This window comes from Pezoporus occidentalis, unplaced genomic scaffold (assembly GCF_034315485.1).
Source record: "Pezoporus occidentalis ecotype Australia unplaced genomic scaffold, CSIRO_AGI_Poc_V1 ctg136, whole genome shotgun sequence".
Lineage (NCBI taxonomy): Eukaryota > Metazoa > Chordata > Aves > Psittaciformes > Psittacidae > Pezoporus > Pezoporus occidentalis.
The window spans coordinates 117,975-138,981 of NW_026913168.1; the positions used below are offsets into that span (position 1 = coordinate 117,975).

Consider the following 21,007-nt stretch of genomic DNA (forward strand, 5'->3'; position numbering starts at 1 on the left):
GCCTGCAGATGATCCAGAGGGATTTGGTCCATTGCTAATTCCGTGTTTGTATACTTTAAATTTTAGGAAAGGCTGAATGTGGCAAGCAGAAAAATAGGGTGTTATCCCATAGTTCAAGTGCAGAATTTCTTAAATTTTTGGCTTTTACTTCAGCTTTTCCTCTTTGAGTTCTCCCTCAATGAACTTTGAAGAGCTCCATGGAAGTGCCAAGAAGCTTTAGCCTCCCTTTAAGGGGTGGCATACCAGATGCACCATCTATGCTCTAGGGAAATGAGGCCCCTTAGTTAAGAAATGAAATACCTTATCAGCCTAAGTGCTGGTTTTAGGTCCTGTGTTTGAAGAATTCAACTGTTTCAAGCTGCTTTCTAGTAGATAGGTATCCTTGTGACAAATCCCTTCTACCTTCAGCATGAATTGCAACCTTGCTACAGAGAAATGAAAGACTGAATGGACTCAGTGCCTGAGCTTTGGTTGTGGCAGATTGTTGATGTAATTTCATCAGAGGGGATTTAATTCTCTGCTACATCCGTCCCAAAAAAGTGAGTGGAAGACTAAGATGTGTTAATACCCCTGCATCTCCAGATGCATGTTACTTCAGGTGGTGAAGCTGCTGAGGAAAACTATAAAAGACAGAAATGGTGTTTTTTAGACTGAAGTAACAGTGTTTCATGGAGTTAAATTAATTCTTTATGGTGAATATTGGGTGCATTGGCTTCAAGGTGAAAATGTTTTTTTATGGACAGTGTAAAGCAGTACTGGAATTACTTGGATTTTAAACTTCTGCATTTTTTACAGGACTCCCAGGATATATCCACTGGTTTTTACACAACAAAATGGTTTTTGCACTGTTTCCTTGGTCATGTGAGTATGCTTTTCATATTCTATTTCTGTTTTTAATTGTGATTTGAATAGACTGTTTTAACAGTGTTGCCTGATTCTGTCATTTCAGACTCCCTTTACGTTAAGCCTCAGGATATGGGATATCTACCTACTTGAAGGAGAGCGGATTCTCACTGCTATGTCTTACACGATTCTGAAACTACACAAAAGTAAGACATCTCTCAAACATATGAATGCTAAACAGAGATTCAGCTGGTTTTGATTTTATTTTGTGTACCTTGACCTTGTGCGAAAATCTTGGTTTCCCATTAGCCTAATACTGTGTCTGACAGGCATTTCTCGTTCCTTATGCTCAAAAAAGCTCAGTCTTTGCTCTATTAAAGTGTGTGTGTGTGGTGGCTTGACCTTGGGTAGGTGCCAGATGCCCATCAAGCTGCTCTGTCGATCCTGTACTGTGCTGGATGAAGGAGGGAGAAAATAAGATAGGTAAAAACCTTGTTTGTCAAAATAAAGGTAGTTTAATAAAGCAAAAACCAGGCATGGAAGCAAAGGAAAACAAAAGATTTATTCTCTATTTCACATCAGTAGGTGATATCCAGCCACTTCCCAGGAAGCAGGGCTTCAGTAGGTGTAGCAGACATCATGATAACGAATGCTCCCCCTTCTCCGCCTCCATCCTCTAAACTTTCATTCCTGAGCAGACATCGTATGGTATGGAATATGCCTTGGGTCAGCTGGGGTCAGCTGCCCTGGCTGTGTGCCCTCCCAAGATCTTGCCCATCCCTAGCCTGCTGGAGGGAAGTCTTGATGGCAGCACTGCTCAGCAGTAGTCAAACCACTGGTGTGTTATCAGCACCTTTCCAGCTACCAACGCAAAGCACAGCACTGCTGTGGGGAAAAGTAACTCCATCCAAGCCAGACCACACACAATGTGATTGCCAAAGAAAAATATATTTTATAGTAAGAAAGATATTTAAACATTGACATGAGGCAAGTAGTATTGCTGATTGAACAGTGGGGGGTGGGGGGGGGAACGTAGTTCCATGATCTGGAAATGCCTTTTAGCCCCTCCAGGATTTAAGCTAACCATAAAAGCACATAAAGAATCCAGGGTGTGCCACTAAATACCTGAATCTCTATCAGCAAACAGCTTAGCAATGGGGAACCACCAGTGTGTGTGTGTCTCTATACTACTGTCCAAGAATAGAATTAAGAATCAGAATTTCTATAGCCTGTCTGGGTGGCCTCTTCAATCCCTTGCCTTTGGATAAAGTGAAATTTGAGATTTTGAACAGAAGGATTGTCTGTGCCTGGTTCCAAAGGATCCAAAAAGCTTTTGAGGATGAATTATTGTCTCATAACACCGAGCATTTCTCATGATGATACCTTGTACTTTGAGTTTGGAACAGTCTTATTCTGGGACTTTGGCTTTCTTAGTGAAGTCCTTTATGTGAATTCAGAGGTCTGCTTGGAGCCTGCAGAATTGGGGTCTTAATTTGCTTGCTAATTTACCCTCTTTGAACTGGGGTGATACTACCTCACTGTCTCACTGGGCTGTGAATGAACGTTATGAACAAACATTAGTTTGTTCATAAACGGGTTTGAAAAATGAAAGGGGTTCCTTTTTAAATTATCGTACTTAACTAAATTTGTAGCAACAAATTTTTAGGCTTTGTATTTTGGTTTCTCTTCTTCATTTACAAATAGACATCTACTTCAAAATATTTTTTATTCACAAGTCTTTTTATGGGAAGACCTGAGGAAAACGTCCCAGTGCAGGTTTGCTTGGTTAGCAAGTACAGGGCAACCTCCTCCGTCATCAGAACACTGAGAGTGTTTTATGTCAAAAGAGAAGAGATTAGAGGACTGGCAAGAAGCTGGCAGAAGATGGGTTCTGATCTGTTATCCAGGCTCTTGTCTACCCTTAAAACACAAGAAGGATGTGGACCTGCTCGAGCAAATCCAGAGGAGGCTGTGAAGATCATTAGAGGGCTGGAGAACCTCCGCTATGGAGACAGACTGAGAGCTGGGCTTGCTCAGACTGGAGAAGAGAAGGCTCCAGGAAGACCGTAGAGCAGCTCCAATGCCTGAAGGGGCCAAGAAGAAATCTGGAGAGGGGCTTTGGACAAGGGCCTTTAGGGATAGGACAAGAGGAATGGCTTTAACCTGACAGGGGAGATTTAGATTAGACATCAGGAAGAAGTTTTTCCCTGTGGGGGTGCTGAGGCGCTGGCACAAGGTGCCCAGAGAAGCTGTGGCTGCCCCATCCCTGGCAGTGTTCAAGGCCAGGTTGGACACAGGGGCTTGGAGCAAGCTGCTCTAGTGGAAGGTGTCCCTGTCCACGGCAGGGGGTTGGAACTGGATGAGCTTTAAGGTCCCTTCCAACCCAAATCATTCTATGGTTGATAGTACAACTATCCAGTCAAACTGTCAATGTGGAATACATGCTAGGAGCATTTTTATTACAGTGCAGAAACAGTTTTTATGGCTCATGTATGGGAATTGTTCATTCTAGAACTTGTGATGTTGTACATATGCTTAAAGAAGCTGCACAGCTATGGAGTTGCAGCCTTGCAAGCCATATAAGTTTGTGTGGGAAACATGGCCTTACTGCTGTGTGAAAAGGGAAAGAAAAATAATCTGATAACTGTAAAACGATTTTCAAAATACGACCTGAATTTGATTGAAGTAGCAAAAAGTACCTGAATTTTTAGAGAGCCTGAAGCAGTGGTTCTGAAGCGAGAAGTGCCATCATCATTTCATTGGAAGTTGATTCAGTTGTGGATGAGGATACCGTAAATACCAATTTTCAAAATGTTTTATTGCTTTTCAAAGCCCTTATTGAGAGAGATGATGGATGTTGTACAGATCTACAGCAGTGTCTTGTAAATTGAGGATGCAGGCTGAAAAGGAAGGAACTGAAGCTGTTGGACATAAGAAGGCTGAAGGAGGATGACTTGTAGTTAGTTTCTGAAGATGCCCCTTCTTGGAAAGCATTGTCCTAAGTAGGGAGTGATAAGAAAAAAACATTTCCTGGTATTTATTTGCAAATGAATTTTTAATGCATTTTAGAGATTTCTGATGTAGAATTCTAATGTTTGCAAATGAATTTTTAATGCGTTTTATAGATTTCTGATGTAGAATTGTGATGTTTGCTTAGTTCATAAGCGTTTTTCATTCCGTTTTGAAAACAAAAGCATCTGATGTTGTAAGTACATTTTCCAATGTTCATATTTTAATGTATAATATTTTCTTGTATAGGGCGGCTAATGAAGTTACGAATGGAAGAACTTGCAGAATTTCTGCAGGGCACTTTAGCCAAGAATTTCTTCTATGAAGATGACTATGTAGTAGACCACCTCCAAAATTCTATGTCAGAATTGAAACGAGCAAAGCTGGATTTACCCGTACCTGGTAAGAAATTTGTACACATGTACATTTAGATACATGTAGAGCTGTTTGCACATTGCCCATGTTTTAAGCATTAATTCACGCTGTTAAAAATATTTATCTCTTCATCACTGCATCGGTTTTGGGCGTTTTTGCCTCTGAACTATTTTACAGTTTAAAATCAACACCCTTTATTTCATGAGTTTGCTCCTTTTCAGTGTTTTGTTTATGGGTTGTAAACTAATGGGCAAGTGCTTTAAAACATCCCATGTTCTGATCATTATATTAACTTGGATTTATAAAAAATAGAAGATTAAATATTAAGGTCTCAATTTACTTGAAGCAGCAGCATTGTCTGAGGATCCAGACTGTTTTATAGTTTGATTAGTTATGGAACAAAGTTCAGGTTAAATAGTTTTTTCTGTTCGTCATTTCGTTGCTTGCAGGGGCAGACCTTCTGGGTGTCTAACTGGATTGTTTTCTTTGTCTTCTCAGCTTTGTGCTTTCAGGTTGCAGAGCAGAGATGGTGGTTTCTTGGGGCCTTACTTATGAAACGTGTATAGGATATTTTCTTCCTGTGTTAAGATTCTATTATCTTTTCTATCCCTACCTCCACAAATTTTAATTAGAATTTTTCTTGTGATTATTCAGGGTCCTTCTTCTTTATCCTTGCTAATTGTAAAATACCATTTGGGAAAGGTTATGTTTTAAACAAACTTCTAAAAACACGGCAGAAAATTACCTTGAAATGATTAAGTTGCTGTGGTTGGCTTTCAGAAGTTAAGAAGTATCAGAATAAAGGTTGTCTATATAGCATTGTTGTGATAATTTGTTCCTGAAGCTTTCATTAATGAATTTCACTGGTCTTGTTTCCATAGAGCTTAAATTGCATGCAGTATGGGGCTGCTTCAGGGCTACTAGTCACAAACAGATGCCTGTTTCATATGGTTCTTCAGCAGATCTGTCCCTCTGGGGTACAGACACTTTCTGTACATTTGCTTCCCATCCTCTTGGTTGCTTGCCAGGCTTTCCCATTTCTCTTGATTCATATTCCTCTGTTTTGCCCTCATTCTCACTTTCTGGAGCATGTCTCCAGCACGCTTTCTCTCACCAACAGTAGGTCTAAGTCTAGTTCCTGCTCTTGTCTTCTTGCGTGCTCACTCTTAGACTTTCTCGTCTACATTTACTGTGAGTCTGCAGTTCTCCAAGTTACTGTGTGCATAGTGGCTTCCCCTTTCTATTGCAGCTTCGCATCCTGCCTTCTCTCTGTCTTTTCTTCCACAAGCTGGGTTTCAGTCTTCACTTACTCTTCAGGGCCAGTTGCTCTTTTCAGCTCTACTTTCAGGCATGTGCTTTGTCAGACATCACGTCACAGCTAAGGCTTGGTCATGAGATGTGAGCAGATACATCAGAGAGCAACTTTGTCTTTTAGCATCAAATCCACTCCATCATATTAAAGGAAAATAGGTCATGGGAGTGCTTTTTGTTAAATTTGAAGTACAGAGTCCTCTGTGGTTATGTCTGAGGGGGTTGTCCCAAAAAACTTTGTAGACAGGCCAATTTTTTCCTGGATGTGGAAAAGTAAACTTCGTCAGTGACAAGCTTGGAGTTTCCACTTGAAACTGTGGTAGCCCAAGAGTTGGGAAGGACTTTTGTAGTTTGCTACGTGATGGAGTTAAATGTCTCTTCCAGCCTAGAAAATCCCACACGTGTAACTCATGTTGAGAGCTTTTGTGGAAAATACAGAATCCACTAGGAATTTTCTTGATGCAGAAAAAACTGAAGGCAGGAAGTTTGCTCCTAATTTATTGATGGTTTAAGGCTTTTCTTTTGGGACAGTTTTAAATGCCTTCAGGTTAAGTTTTGTTTGAAAACACTCTGGATTTTCTCAGAAGATTAAAGAAGATTTTAGGTCACATAAGAGCCGTCCAGCTTGTAGTGCAGTTAGAGAAAGTGTGGGACACAAAGATTCTTGTGTGGAGACCAACAGCAAAGGGTAGAGAATGTATCTTCTTGCCAAGGTAGTTTGGCAGTGGAATGCAAGTTACTTGATTTCATACTTTGTACATTTGGTGTAACTTCTGATGTGACTAGCTGACAAGATGGTTTTGGTTTGAGCCATGTTGGTTAGAATCATAGAGTAGTTTGGGTTGGAAAGGACCTTAAGATCATCCAATTCCAACTGCCCTGCCATGGGCAGGAACACCTCACACTAAACCAGTTCTTTGTTTTGGATAGCTCAACATCAGTGACAATAAAATGCCTTCTAATTTATTTTATCAAGACAGATGAGGGAGATTTAATATTAAAGTAGGAAAAGCAAAGCCAAAGTGAAGTATATTTTGGTGCTGGATAAGGAATTGAGCTTTTTCCTTTTTTAATTTCAAAGTAGCCTGGGAAATCCTCTTTGTGTGATGTATTTTTGCCAGGGTAAAGGGGAACATTACTTAACCTTTCACAAAATAAATACAAAATGGCTTCATCCTAATCCTTGGGAATCCAGCTGATTTGTCTGCTGCTATGTACAGTTGAGTGAGGCTGCTCATAGGAATTTCACAACCCTTTGATTTGTAATTTTTTCCTTTTCCCACTCTGCTGTTCAGTTTGGTTTTACTAATCACTGTCTTCAGGCAATAGTATTTTCCTACAGGTTCTCAGCATTCTCTGGACATTTGGTTTGCTCACGTGTTGTGGTGGTTAACCCTGGTTGGACACCAGGTGCCCACCAGAGTCACTCTCAGTCCCCTCCTCAGCTGAAAGGGGAGGGAGAAAGATCTGTGGGTCTGGATAAGGGCAGGGAGAGATCACTCAGCAATCAGTGTCACAGACTTGGGGAAATTAGCTTAATTTCTTATCAATCAAATGAGAGTAGGATAACGAGAAATAAAAGCAAATCTTAAAATCTTCTCCCCCCACCTCCTTCTTCCTGGTTTAATTTCACTCCCGAATTCTCTGCCTCCTCCCCTCCAGTGGTGCAGAGACAGGGAATGGGGGTTGTGGTCAGTTCATCCCATGTTGTCTCCGCTGCGCCTTCCTCCTCAGGGGAGGACTCCTCACACTCTTCCCCTGCTCCAGCGTGGACTCCCTCCCTCCCACAGAAGGCAATCCTCCATGAACTTCTCCAACATGAGTCCTTCCCATGGGCTGCAGTTCTGTATGAACTGCTCCAGTGTGGGTCCCTTCCATGGGGTGCAGTCCTTCAGGAACAGACCGCTCCAATGTGGATCCCCCATCGGGTCACAAGTCCTGCAGCAAACCTGCTCCAGCTTGGGCTCCTCTCTCCATGGGGCCACAGGTCCTGCCAGGAGCCTGCTCCAGCACAGGCTTCCCACAGGGTTGCATCCTCCTTCAGGCATCTCCCTGCTCTGGCGTTGGTCGTCCCCAGGCTGCAGGGAGATACCTGCTCCAACGTGCACCTACTTGGGCTTCAGGGGAGCCTCTGCTCCAGTGCCTGGAGCACCTCCTCCTGCTCCTTCTTCACTGGCCCTGGGGTCTGCAAGGCTGTTTCTTGCACATATTCTCACTGCTTCCTGCACCTATGGTTCCTTCTGCACAGGAACTCTTCCCCCCATCTGAAATATGTTATCCCAGGGGCTCTATCACTGTCACTGAGGGGCTCGGGCTTCTTCAGAAGCTGGTCCATCATAGAGCTGCTGGCATTGGCTCTGCTGGACATGGAGGAAGCTTCTAGCAGCTGCTCACAGAAGCCACCTCTGTAGCTCTCCAGCTACCAAAACCTTGCCATGCAAACCCAATACATGTATCTGACTCTAATCTTTACGACCTTCAGTCTCTTTTTACTGTTATTCTTCTGATTTCATGTAAAACTTACAAAACTATCATGTCATGCAGTGATACAACAAATGCCAGACTCTTCATGTAAGTATCCACTGTAGCCTGAGAAAATAGTGTCTATTTTAGTTTTATCAGCTGAAATCAAAGCATTACTGCATATCTTGTACTTGTTTGGTGTTTTTATTGACTGAACAACAATTACAACTTTAAGTAGTAAAACCAAAGTAAGAATGCATCTTAGGAAAAAGAAATAAAATATCTCCATTTTACAGTTGCATCAGTATCAGTCATCCAGGAGCAGCAGTGAGCTAATTAAGCTCAGTGGAATTTTCCATCTGTCATCCTTTGTTAGGCTGTATAGATTCTCCTGCCCTAGTAGGGTGAGCTGCAGTAGGATATTATAAGAGGTAGCAAGTTTTGTGCTATTTTCAAGTGGATGTCTGCTTATGCCTGATGTAGCTTTCTGTGGCTTGCTTCCTCCATGGCTTCTCCCACTGAATGAAGGAGGTTCTTGTTCCTTACAGAGCCGAGTGGAAGGAAGGGTCTTTGTTGAACAATTTCTCACTGATAAAACCCTTAAACAGAACATGGATGTTAAGGGGATCATGCTAATTTTGGATGTCAGTGAAGTTTTTACCCAATAGTAGGGTGATTTTTGCATAAAGCAGACCATGTGTTGTAATTTCATTTCTCTTTGTAGTAATTTCTAGTCACACAAATGTAGTGTAGGATAGCCTGTACTTAGCAACTGCAACCTTCAGGTTGTACCTTAAGTGCTGTACTCCCAAGCCAATGTAGGCATCCCTGTTCCAGTGACTCTGTGGAGACAGTATGGACAAGCACACTTCTCACTGGCAGGCTGCTTGGTGACCAGGCCCTGGGAGAGGCAGGCTGGGGTGAACCTATGGTAGAAACTGTGGATCTGCTTGAGTGAGTCCAGAGGAGACCACAAGTGTGCTCAGGGGGCTGGAGCACCTCTGCTATGGAGACAGGCTGAGAGAGTTTGGGTTGTTCAGCCTGGAGAAGAGAAGGCTCCAGTGAGACCTTGTGACAGTCTTCCAGTACCTAAAGGGGCCAACAGAAAGTCTGGAGAGGAACTTTTTAACAGGACAAGGGGGGTGGCTTTAAACTGACAGAACTGACAGGGGGGATTATATCTAAGGAAGATGTTCTTCCCTGGGAAGGTGCTGAGGCAGTGGCACAGGGTGCCCAGAGAAGCTGTGGCTGCCCCATCCCTGGCAGTGTTCAAGGCCAGGTTGGACACAGGGGCTTGGAGCAAGCTGCTCTAGTGGAGGGTGTCCCTGTCCTGTGGCAGGGGGTTGGAGCTGGATGAGCTTTGAGGTCCCTTCCAACCCAGCCCATTCTATGATATGTCCTCTGCCATTTCAAGCAAATTAAGTAGAAAAGATAAATTCTATTTTCTGGATTGTCTGGAATGTGAGGAAGGGTGTCCGCACCACGCAGGTTCTGGGACAGCACTCATCTATATCTGTGTGGCTCCTGTTTACATTCTCTTAAGGAGCCAGATCTGATGTGGAGCTGACAATCTTCCTTAATTCAGGGATGATGTCTGGAGCATAGTGAAAGCAATTTTCATGGTATCTACCATTATCTCCAGAATTCCTTGATGCAGATTATTTCCTTGGCTGTTATTAAAACAGCAGCAAAATTCTTTAAATGCTCACAAGAAACAGAATTTCCAGCTTTTAAGTTATTCCTGTAGTGCTACATAAATAATGCAGTGCTTAATAAAAAGTATTTACATATTAATACATATATTTTTTATAGTGTCTGACTTCAATAAATAAAAGTGCTTATCAGTGAAAGTTTCATATTCTACTCAAAAATATGTGGCTGAAAATGGTTTGTTTGTCTAATGCTTGAGTCTGTTCTTGAGACAATTTCTCACCTGCCTTTTGGTACCCTGAAAAGGGGTGGCAGAGGAGTCCTGCGTTGGACTTTTTTAATGACTGAAAGTTTAATGGACCTTACAGCAGCTGAGAAGGCCTTAAATCAGAGACAAATGTCTTGTACTTTAATTTTAAAGCAGTATTGGTCAATCTGGTCCTTCCCTTGTCCTTGTGATCATCTTAACTATATTTGTGTGTGATAACACCAGCTTTAAACTCTGACTCGGTTCTATTTCTCCCAGCCTTTTATGTGTTCAGAGAAAACTAGTGAAGTTTGAATCTTGTATTTGCCATAGATTTTAAACGTTTGTCTGCTCTTTAAAGGTACATTTTATTACATTTCTCATCACCATCTTTTGTACAAAGAATGCCTGTTTTAAATACTCACCAGTGACAGTGCAGAATTGTATAGTAGGTTGTTAATCTATTTAATAACGTCTGTTCTCTGCTTTTAGTGTGCCTTTTGACAGCCAAACCAATAGAAATCCTCGAGTCAGTTTGACTTTCCTGTCTCTGATGGTCTCTCTCTTTTCAGTGTGTTTTGTTTAAGAGGAATTTTGGATTTTTCACTTGTGCTTGAAGAGCACACAAGTAGCTATTTCAGACAATGCACCTCACATTTTAATCAGCTAAACCTTTTTCTCTGCCTTGTTTCTTGTGTGGTACAAATGCTTTGCAATATGATGAAGGAAATCAGTATATGGAATTAAACTAATATAATTAGTATATTATTTTCAGCAGCTTTAGATTTGGCTTTGCATCATTTAAGCATCTTTACTGTTAAAAACTTGCATGCTTTTTACAAATACAGTCCAGATAGTTATGTTAGGCATGGTTGATAGTCTTATTTTAAACTCACTTTGAAGAAAGGGTATTTTCTGGAAGAAATGTGGAATTAGGGATGTAAAGTGGTTAATTTTAACAAGTTTATTTGCAAGGGCAGCTCACAGATACGCAGCTGGCATCCTGCACCTTCTGGTTGATGACCAAATCTGTTGCTGTTTCTATTTTCATCTACATGAAGATGCTTATAAAGTTAAGTTTTCTGTACTGTCACTTACAGGAGTGAGACAGCAGCAGGAAGACAGTGCATTTTGTTCTACCTTCAAGCTGTCAGGCAAGATTTCATGTTAGTAACTCCTTAGTGATGTCCTATAAAGGAGGAGGAGCAGAGCCAGGCTTCCAGACAGCAGCTTCAGTTTCTAGTGCAGGCACTTACATTTCTTTAATATTCTCTTGGACTTGTAAACTGAAGAAGTAAGATGGGATGTCACCGATGGAAAATAAACACAAAATATCAAGAAGTCATTTGAAGAGTTGTTTTTATGACCATTACCATCCTTGAAAATTGCATTAGAGCAGTCAAAGTGCATGTATTCTGGTGCTGAAATTAAGGACTAGACTGTTATTCACCGGAGAGAGCACTTAAAGCACTTTACTCCAATTATGTCTGCTATTCAATGCATGAAGCTGTTAGTGCCTCCTGAAGTAATTATCTGTAAGAGTCTTGTAGTTGAGAGTGACTTCCACTGGGTGGTGACCAAGACTTGTTAGAGCAGGAGGAAGTCAGGAGACTAAAACTTTCTTTAGTATGACTTGAATCTGGGGAACAATCAGATCTGCTCATATTTGCTTTGCTCCTTTTCCTGTCAGGTAACACGTTTACAGCAGCAAACAAGCACCTGATTGTTCTTGTTTTGCTTGAAGTGTCTCCTCCTACTTCCATTTCTCTCCTTCCTCACCCGTTTTTCACCCTGTTTTCTTTGTTGTTTGCTTATTTTGTGCTGTGCTGCATACAAGCCAAATAAATCACTACCTTTCTTTTAAAGGAAAAACAGAGAATCCTGTAGTCCCACCTCTGTAAATTCTGAGATGAGGTGTTATGTTTGTCTTTGCGAAAAGCCAGTAACTAAACTCTCTGTAGGAACCTGTTTTGTTGAAGGAGGAGGAGTAGAGACTGGCCCAGGGTGCCCAGAGAAGCTGTGGCTGCCCCATCCCTGGCAGTGTTCAAGGGCAGGTTGGACACAGGGGCTTGGAGCAAGCTGCTCTAGTGGAAGGGGTCCCTGCCCATGGCAGGGGTTGGAACTGGGTGAGCTTTAGGGTCCCTTCCAACCCAAACCATTCTGTGATTCTGTGAGAGTAAGAGTTCTGCACCTCACATGAATACTGCCAGCCTGGGAAAAAATCTGAAGCCAAAGGCACATTTGGTCATTGTAAAACTCACTGCCAAAGTGAGTCTCAACTTCTAGTTTTAAAATGCTTTTAAACCTTGTTGTGTAAACGTCATCGATTCTATAGAAAAGCACTTGTCCCACAAATACTTCTGGTAAAACACAGTTGTTTCTCTGTTCCTCAGTCAGACAGGTATGTCCAGAATTAACTCTGACTTTGAAAATCTGTTTGTGCTGTTGATTCAGTTGGATGTCCTTAAAAACATCCAGATAAAATCATTTCATGCTCAGAGCTGAGGAGTTTGAACAGTGAGTTTAGTTGAAGTAGTAAAGAAGATGGCTGAGAGCTGCTTGTGAGGCTTTAGGCAGATTTGGAATGGAAAATTGGCAGATGAAAGATAATGTGGCTCGCAAGAATTGGTGCTTTTGCATGCTTCTCTGGTGAGCTGTGTGTGCACCTCTTAAGGGTTAGAGATGTTTGTTGTGACTTGGTCGCTTTGCTTTTCCATTAGGGTTTCTTTTCCTCAGCTTTTTGCTTTTATGACCTTTTTTCTTTCTTGCCAACATGGCAGCATCTTGGTTTTCTTGCTGCTTAAAGCATTCACACACATAGTTCACATGCAGTTTTCTGCATGTGAGGAGTGTCTCATTGTACTCATGTGCATGATGATAAATGTGGTTATTGTCTTCAGTTTTGTGTATTTTTTAACTTCCAGAGGTTTTATTTGTTCTTAACGTTTTTTAAAGTTGTTTTTAGTTCCACTGGAAGTGACAGCTCTGCATGCATGTGTGTGTGTGTATCCTCAAAGAGAATTAAATACCTGTTTTGCAGTTTGAAACAAACGGGTTTTCCTGTAGGATGTCTTTGTGCTGTAGCTCACAGATCCTTACACAACTCCTTTCCTTCCAATGCTTTTCCTGGCAGGAGGTGATGAGAGCTCAGGCATTTCTGAACCAGAACAAGGCCTCTGCTTTGTAGCTTTGATTCACTGAATTGAGTACCTCCAGCAATGTGGCCTTTCTTAGTTTCACATGCAGATGTGGATGATTCAGCAAGCTGTGTCACTTGTTTCTGTCTGAGGGTCAAGTTATACCAACTCCTGTAGAAGGCCTGTGGCTAAGATTTAACGCTGTATTTCTTCTTTTCCCCACTGACCCTCCTTCCGCACATATTCATTGTTCCCTATATTTGCTTTCCCTCAAAGCACTAAGCTCTGGTATTACCAGCCTATAAACATGGGTTTCATGCTGTTAGAATGCAGAGGTTTTCTTCTAAACGAATTATTGTGTTGGAACACTTTCCTTGTTACTCACTACATGAATTAATGTCAAGTTTTAGCAGTTTCACAACAGCCATGGTAAGATTTCTCTGGTACTCATTTTACAGCTGTAATTCATGTTACAGCATACATCATCTAGACAGTGCAGCCCACATATGCCTACTTGTAGTGTGTTCTTTCACCCAGAAATGTGAAGGAAAGATGACAGAAAGTAATCTTCAAAGCAGCCTAGCTAGAACTCAATAAAAATGTTTGCAGTATTCTCACTTGGGTTTTGTAAGAGCTTAATGGTAATTAAGGAACCCATAGTGTGTGGAAATTAACACCCCAAAAACTCACACAAACCCTACCTTTACTGAACAACCAAGTCTATTTCAAAGGGTCTCATATTGCTGTGTATGCATTTCTTGGACTAAAAGCTGGAAGAAAGGAAATCTCTTCATGCTTTTAACATCTTTGTACAAATTAGGAAGCACTGCAGCTACTGGAGGAACTTGTCTTTATTTTTATATATATATATATGTAATCATTTAATTTCAGGCATGGAAAAAATCATTTTTCTAGGACATTTATTGCATACAAGGACAGAAACTAAATAAGTTACAGATGTTGAGGAGCCTTTTTCCATGCTATCACATAGCTACTGTGGATCACCTGGAGGTTATAAATGGATTAACAGCGTAGAAAGACGAGTTTTGTATGATTTAGATGACAAGTTCTTGGCATGTTCTTTGAGTATTCTTTCTTAATTCAGACTTTATGCTATTCTAACATTCAAAATTAGTAAGATTGAAAGCATGGTAGTGTATAAATCCAGTACCAGGAATATTTATTATGGGCAAAATTCACTTTTATTCAGAAGACAAGAGCTTCAGCTTTGCCTGACTCTGTGTTTGAGGTGCAGATGGAATTAAATCAAGCAGATGTCTTGTGCCAAACTGAAGCAAGTTCCAGAAGTGAACTTCTGTTCATATAGAATAAAGAACAGTTTTGAAGAGGCTGGTGTAGCACACAGTATATTGCAGAGCACTTAAAGTGTCCGTGCAGCTTGTTCCTCTGTCCCTCATTTGGTCTTCCAGTGCTGCGCTGTGAAGAAGTGGAAGTCCACAAATCCATGCTCTAGATTTTAGCCTGATTTGTGAATAGTGGGGCCCTGTAGTGAAAGAGAATGGACCATGAGACTTGTAATTGTGAGAGTTGCTCACTGGAGCCCACTGCTGAGGCCCTTTCCCACCGTGTAACCTGCTGCACTGTCTTGCAACCATTTATGTAGGTGTTCTCCATATAGTGTGCCAGGTGAATAACCCTGTAAGATCATTTAACAAGTAGAATCTCCCTTCTGGGGACAAGTAATTGAGGAGAGGGCTCAGCATGAGAATCTTCCTTTGCCAAGTCCGTAGCAAGGTAGACAATGAGTACGTTCAGAGCATAGGCTTACGTATCTAAATAGTTGAACAAAGGATAAGTAGGGGAAAATAAAAGCAGAGGTTTTTTCAACAGCACGCCTGGGTAGGCTGTGCTTATTATATGTAAAATGAGGTTCCTGAAGTTATACATTCCTAAAGATAAGGGTAAGTTCCACATCACCTTTGGCCTTCAGTGAAGACTTTGAAAAATCAAGAAAATGCCGGTTTAATTGCTTGGTAAAACCAGACTGTTAAGTACTTCTGATTTACATTTGATTTATCTTGTCATGGCACATGGCATCGTTGTGTTCTTCTCTGCCGTCCTATGTCCTAGCTGGCACAAACTGTAAGTTTTCATTTAGTGTATATAGAAACTGATCCGTGATGGTAGTTTGTTATGCTGCTGTGATAAATAATACTGACCTTGGCTGCTGACTTTCCTCTGTGTACCTCTATCATGAACCAGTCACCAAAGGTTGAACTCGTAATACTGACTGTGAAAATGAACATAGCTCACTTCTAACCACAGCACTTGTGTCAGGGATAGACACATTTGCATGTGTACGGTCCTGTGGAATCTTAATTACAAATAGCTATGAAGAGTGAGGTGCTCTTTATGATTAAACAAAGGAATTAAACAAAATTATTTTCCCAACAGCTATTTTATATCATTTATTTTGCATAACATTTGAGCAAGGATACCCATTTCTCTTTTTTCCGTACAACAGAGCTTTTGCTTACTAAATAGATGCAGAGTGAATAGAATTTGTTTGGTTATGCTGACTTCAAAAGTTTTCATATTTTTTTAGGAAACACAACATTAAATTAAATTTAGATGAATACATTTAATGAGAAGTATGTGACCTTTTCTGCTTATAATGGGAAAGTAGTGTATTACATGAATTATACGCAAGTGGATGTGATGAAAAACTTTGGCTGAGAATATGAAGGGTGTTGACTGCTAAGGAGAAAGATTGCAGTGGAAAACTCGATGTAAATTGTTCTATGACACCATCAAGCAGTGAAACACATCTTCATTCTTTCTGTAGTGGCAATGTGGATCATTCTGGGTCCCCCCATAGCTGGTGTTTACGGCTGGCTATTGCAGTGTGTTGAGCTTCAGTCTGCGAGAACTTTCCGTTCATATCCTAGTTCTCTAAATGATGTCGTTGTGCTTGGGAGAACTTGTCCATTGAGCACTCAGTTGGAATCATGATGTAGCCAGTGATGGAAAACGGAACTGAAAACTATGTGATTCTGCATAGAGCCTTTCAGTGACACTGGGCTTTTTAATACTGAGGTTGAAATTTATGGCCAGGGGAAACAAGGACTTAACTGTGCAGATGTTAGTGAGGAGCTCCACCCCAAAGAAAAAAGTGAGAGAAGGTTCAAAGATACCTGTGAGGAGGCTTGTGCATATGCCTGAGCAGCTGATAGTATAGCTTATCAGAGGTGAACTTTGAAAGATGAATGAATGGGTGACAGTGGATTGGGAAAGAGATACTGGGAAGGATTTTTAAACTGGAGAAAGTGTGGGGAAGGTTACATATATAGTAGGTACTGTAACCAAAGTGTAATCTAGGAAAATGATCTTTTGCAGCAGTGTCATGAATGAGCAAAAGCTTGTCAAGTTAGCAACTGCTGTAGAAAGGCAGGCTAGAGTTACTGGTTCAGATGAGAGCATACACAAAATCTCTGTTCGATGTCAGTATGCAGAAAAACCTTTGAGGTGTTTAGCAGAAAGGTGACCAGAGAGAGGTCCAGGTAATGGAGTTCATAGCTGGTTTTGCTTGCATGGCCAATACATCAAAGGAGACTTTTGTACAAACGTGAATTTATGCTATTGATGTTCTTCTTTTAGGTAAAGAAGATGAATTCCCAAAGAAGCCAATGGGGCAGATTCCATCAGGACCTCAGCCTCTGATGCTTAACTCTACCCCAGTGCTTAATGGACAGAACAGCACTGGTACACAGACAAGGACAGAAAGGAGACTATCCACAGAAGAAGCAGGAAGTTCACCAAATAACTGGAAAAGAATGAATTCAGTGGGAAAGAAACCTTCCTTAAAACAGCAGAAGGCTCAACTGATAGAGACACAAAGTAGTATGTCTAAGAATGAGGTAGACACCAGAAGAAAGCCTCAGCCAGCACAGCAGGAAAACTCGAGACAGTATAATAATGCAGCTGCTAATCAGAATTCTAATGCTGCTTCAAATACTAGAAGGGAATTTATACCTAAGTGAAATAAGCCATCTGATAGCAGAATAATTGAAAAGACAATGAAACTTTCTGCAGAAGTGAAAGACAGGCCAGTAAACCATTCGGTTTCAGGCCCACCACCAAGTCCTGTAGACACGCAGCCTTTGAATGTAAAGCAGAAGATGAGGGGTTTGGTTGCTGATGAAGGTAAGCGAGGGTCGAATGCGTCTCAGTATGACAACGTTCTGGAAACTGAGAATGAGAATCTTGTTGAAGAGATGCTTGAGAGATCTCAGCCACAGAGCCTGAGGCATGGTGCATATTCTAATAGTCCAGGAAAGCAACCTGACAGAAAACCAGCTCCATTAAAAATACCCAGTTACACCTTCACTTCACAACCCAGATCTCCAAAATACTCCTTGCAATCCAATGGACCACCTCACGGACTGAATGTAGAACAGCAACTGCCACATTACAGGAATCCACCTTCTTACCATGGAAATTCCCGAATGCATGTTTCCAGTATAGGCAATATGAATTCTGTTCCTCTACATTATCATGGGAATCAAACCAGCCCTTCTGGGAGGCCATATGGTTCTTTTATTTCAGTAGATTATTCTCCAGATAAATTACAAATGAATTCCTATCCTGCCAGTCGCCAAAATCCTCTTTCAACAACCCCTGGGCAGATAGAAGTAGCCCCTGTTGATACTTATACCAGCAACTCAAGATCCCCCCCAGGTGTCAAATTCATAACCCCTCCAGTGGATTATTTACCAGAAGATAGAAAGTGGCCAGATGCTGCTTATATGTACAGACATGAACCCTACAGGCAGCCCTGGAGCCGAGATGTTAATGAAGGCCACTTGGAAGATTTCCAGGTGTATCAGCAATTTCAGTCAACAGATTTTCAAGACCATACCGTTAGTCCCGTTTGTGTGAATAGTCCAATAAGATACAGGACTTCACCAGCCTTTGAAGACCAGGGCTCACCATAGCACCAATATTCAAGCCGGTCTGCACAAGCCCAACACTCTCAAAATAGAAATGATGGATTGTCTGTGCATGAATCTGTGCCTCTCTGAGAATCTTAACTAAACTCAATAAACCGGCAAAGCCCAAACGCAATCAAACATTACTGCGTTAGCAGTCAGTTCTTCTATGAAATACAGACAGTTCACATGCATCTCAAAAATGACACTATTTCAGAGATGTTTCAGACTTTCATTGAAGGCTAGTTGAGTCCTTAGACTTGCATTGAAGCTATTGAAGGTGATCCAGTGCACATAGACATAGCAATAAGATCGTATGCGTGGTGTGGTTAATACTGTCATTGTTCTTTATGGTTTTTAAATAACTTGTGTTACAATCCTGCCTAAAACCTGTAACACATTGACAAGTTTTATGTTGACCAACATGGTTAATGCACTGTATAATGTGTGTGTGCACACGCGTGCAGGTGTGCACTTACAATACATGGCCATGTAGGGGGAATAGCTAAAGAGTTTAAATGTAAATGCATTTAACTTTGGGCAAAGCTTGTGAAGTACTTTTATTTCTTATTAATTTTTCTTTGTAACTTATTCTAGAAGCCATTCGTTTTGAATGGGATTTTCTGTCATTTTTAATACAGCTGCCTCAGCATCCCAGTATCTGTTCTGGGCAGGAGAGATGCTTTCGGATTAGAATCATCAGTTAGGGTTGGAAAGGACCTTAAGATCATCTAGTTCCAACCCCCCTGCCATGAGCACCTCACAATAAACCATGCCACCCAAGGCTTTGTCCAACCTGACCTTGAACACTTGCCAGGGGTGGAGCATTCGCAACCTCCCTGGGCAACCCATTCCAGTGCCTCACCACCCTTACAGGAAATAATTTCTTCCTTATATCCAATCTTAACTTCTCCTGTTTAAGTTTTAACCCGTTACCCCTTGTCCTGTCACTACAGTCCTTAATGAATAGTCCATCCTCAGCATCCCTGTAGCCCCCCTTTCAGATACTGGAAAGCTGCTCTGAGGTCTCCACACAGCCTTCTCTTCTCCAGGCTGAACAGCCCCAACTTTCTCAGCCTGTCTTCATACAGGAGGTGCTCCAGTCCCCTGATCATCCTTGTGGCCTCCTCTGGACTTGTTCCAACAGTTCCATGTCCTTTTTATGTTGAGGACACCAGAACTGCACACAATGCTGCAGGTGAGGTCTCACAAGAGCAGAGCAGAGGGGCAGGATCACCTCCTTGGACCTGCTGGTCACGCTCCTTTGGATGCAGCCTAGGATACGGTTGGCTTTGTGGGCTGCAAGCGCACACTGAAGCCGGCTCATGTTCATTTTCTCATCGACCAACACCCCCAAGTCCTTCTCAGCAGGGCTGCTCTGAATCTTCTCTGCCCAACCTGTAGCTGTGCCTGGGATTGCTCTGACCCAGGTGTAGGACCTTGCACTTGGCATGGTTAAACCTCATGAGGTTGGCATCAGCCCACCTCACAAGCGTGTCGAGGTCCCTCTGGATGGCATTCCTTCCCTCCAGCGGATCAACCGAACCACACAGCTCGGTGTCATCGGCAAACTTGCTGAGGGCGCACTCAATCCCACTGTCCATGTCAGCGCAAAGATGTTGAACAAGACCGGTCCCAACACCGATCCCTGAGGGACACCACTTGTTACTGGTCTCCAGCCGGACACTGAGCCATTGACCACAACTCTTTGTGTGCAGCCATCCAGCCAGTTCTTTATCCACCGAGTGGTCCATCCATCAAATTGATGTCTCTCCGATTTAGAGACAAGGATGTCGTGTGGGACAGTGTTGAACGCTTTGCACAAGTCCAGGTAGATGACATCAACTGCTCTACCCCTGTCCATCAGTTCTGTAGCCCCATCATAGAAGGCCACCAAATTGGTCAGGCAGGATTTCCCCTCAGGGAAGCCCTGCTGGCTGTCACCAAGCACCTTGTTGATTTTCATGTGCCTTAGCATGCCTTCCAGGAGAATCTGCTCCAAGATTTTGCCAGGCACAGAGGTGAGACTGACTGCTCTGTAATTCCCCGGGTCATCCACTTTCCCCTTCTTGAAAATGGGGGTTATATTTCCCTTTTTCCAGTCATTGGGAACTTCACCTGACTGCCGTGATTTCTCAAATATGATGGCCAGTGTCTTAGCAACTTCATTTGCCAGCTCCTTCAGGACCTATGGATGGATTTCATCAGGTCCCATGGACTTGTGCACGTTCAAGTTCTTAAGATGGTCTCGAACCCGATCCTCTCCTACAGTGGGCCTAATGTCACCATACCCACAGTCCCTGCATCTGCCTTCCAAGACGTGGGTGGTGTGGTCGGAGCCTTTGCCAGTGAAGACTGAGGCAAAGAAGTCATTCAGAACCTCAGCCTTCTCCAAATCCTGTGTAGCCAGTTCTCCTGAGAGCTTCCAGAGGGGGCCTACATTGTCCCTAGTCTATCTTTTAATCGCCATGTACCTGTAGAATCCCTTCCTGTTATCCTTAACATCCCTAGCCAAGTTTAATTCTAACTGAGCCTTAGCTTTCCTAACCTGCTCCCTAGCTTCCCAGACAGCATCCCTGTACTCTTTGCAGGCCGCCTATCCTTGCTTCCACCTTTTATAAGCCTCGTTTTTCATTTGAATTTTCCTCAGCAGCTCCTTATCCATCCAAGGAGGTCTCCTGGCCCTCCTGCTGCACTTCCTTCTAGTTGGGATGCAACACTCCTGAGCTTGCAGCAGGTGATCCTTGAATACCAACCAACAGTCTTGGGCCCCCCTGCCCTCTAGGGCTGTATCCCATGGAACCTTACTAAGCAGGTTCCTGAAGAGGCCAAAGTCTGCTCTTTTGAAGTCCAGGGCAGTGAGCTTGCTGCACGCTCTTCTCACTGTCCTGAGGATCTCAAATTCGACCATCTCATGATGGCTGCATCCAAGGCATCTCCTTGTCGGCTCCTCTGTTACTTGCAGAAGGAAGTTGTCCCCCACACAGTCGAGGAACCTCCTGGAGTGCTTGTGCTGGGCCGTA

At 42.4% G+C, this 21,007-nt stretch overlaps 1 protein-coding gene across 1 annotated transcript in view; it reads left to right on the plus strand.

Moving 5' to 3' along the window:
- Nucleotides 1–18,340, plus strand: part of USP6NL (USP6 N-terminal like) — a 72,497-nt gene extending 54,157 nt beyond the window's left edge. Inside the window, 4 exon segments of the mRNA XM_062609302.1 lie at nucleotides 796–861; nucleotides 950–1,049; nucleotides 4,102–4,254; nucleotides 16,654–18,340. Of these exon segments, the coding sequence (XP_062465286.1) occupies nucleotides 796–861; nucleotides 950–1,049; nucleotides 4,102–4,254; nucleotides 16,654–18,077 (1,743 nt within the window). The 3' untranslated portion in view covers nucleotides 18,078–18,340.
- The last annotated feature ends 2,667 nt before the right edge of the window (nucleotides 18,341–21,007 follow it).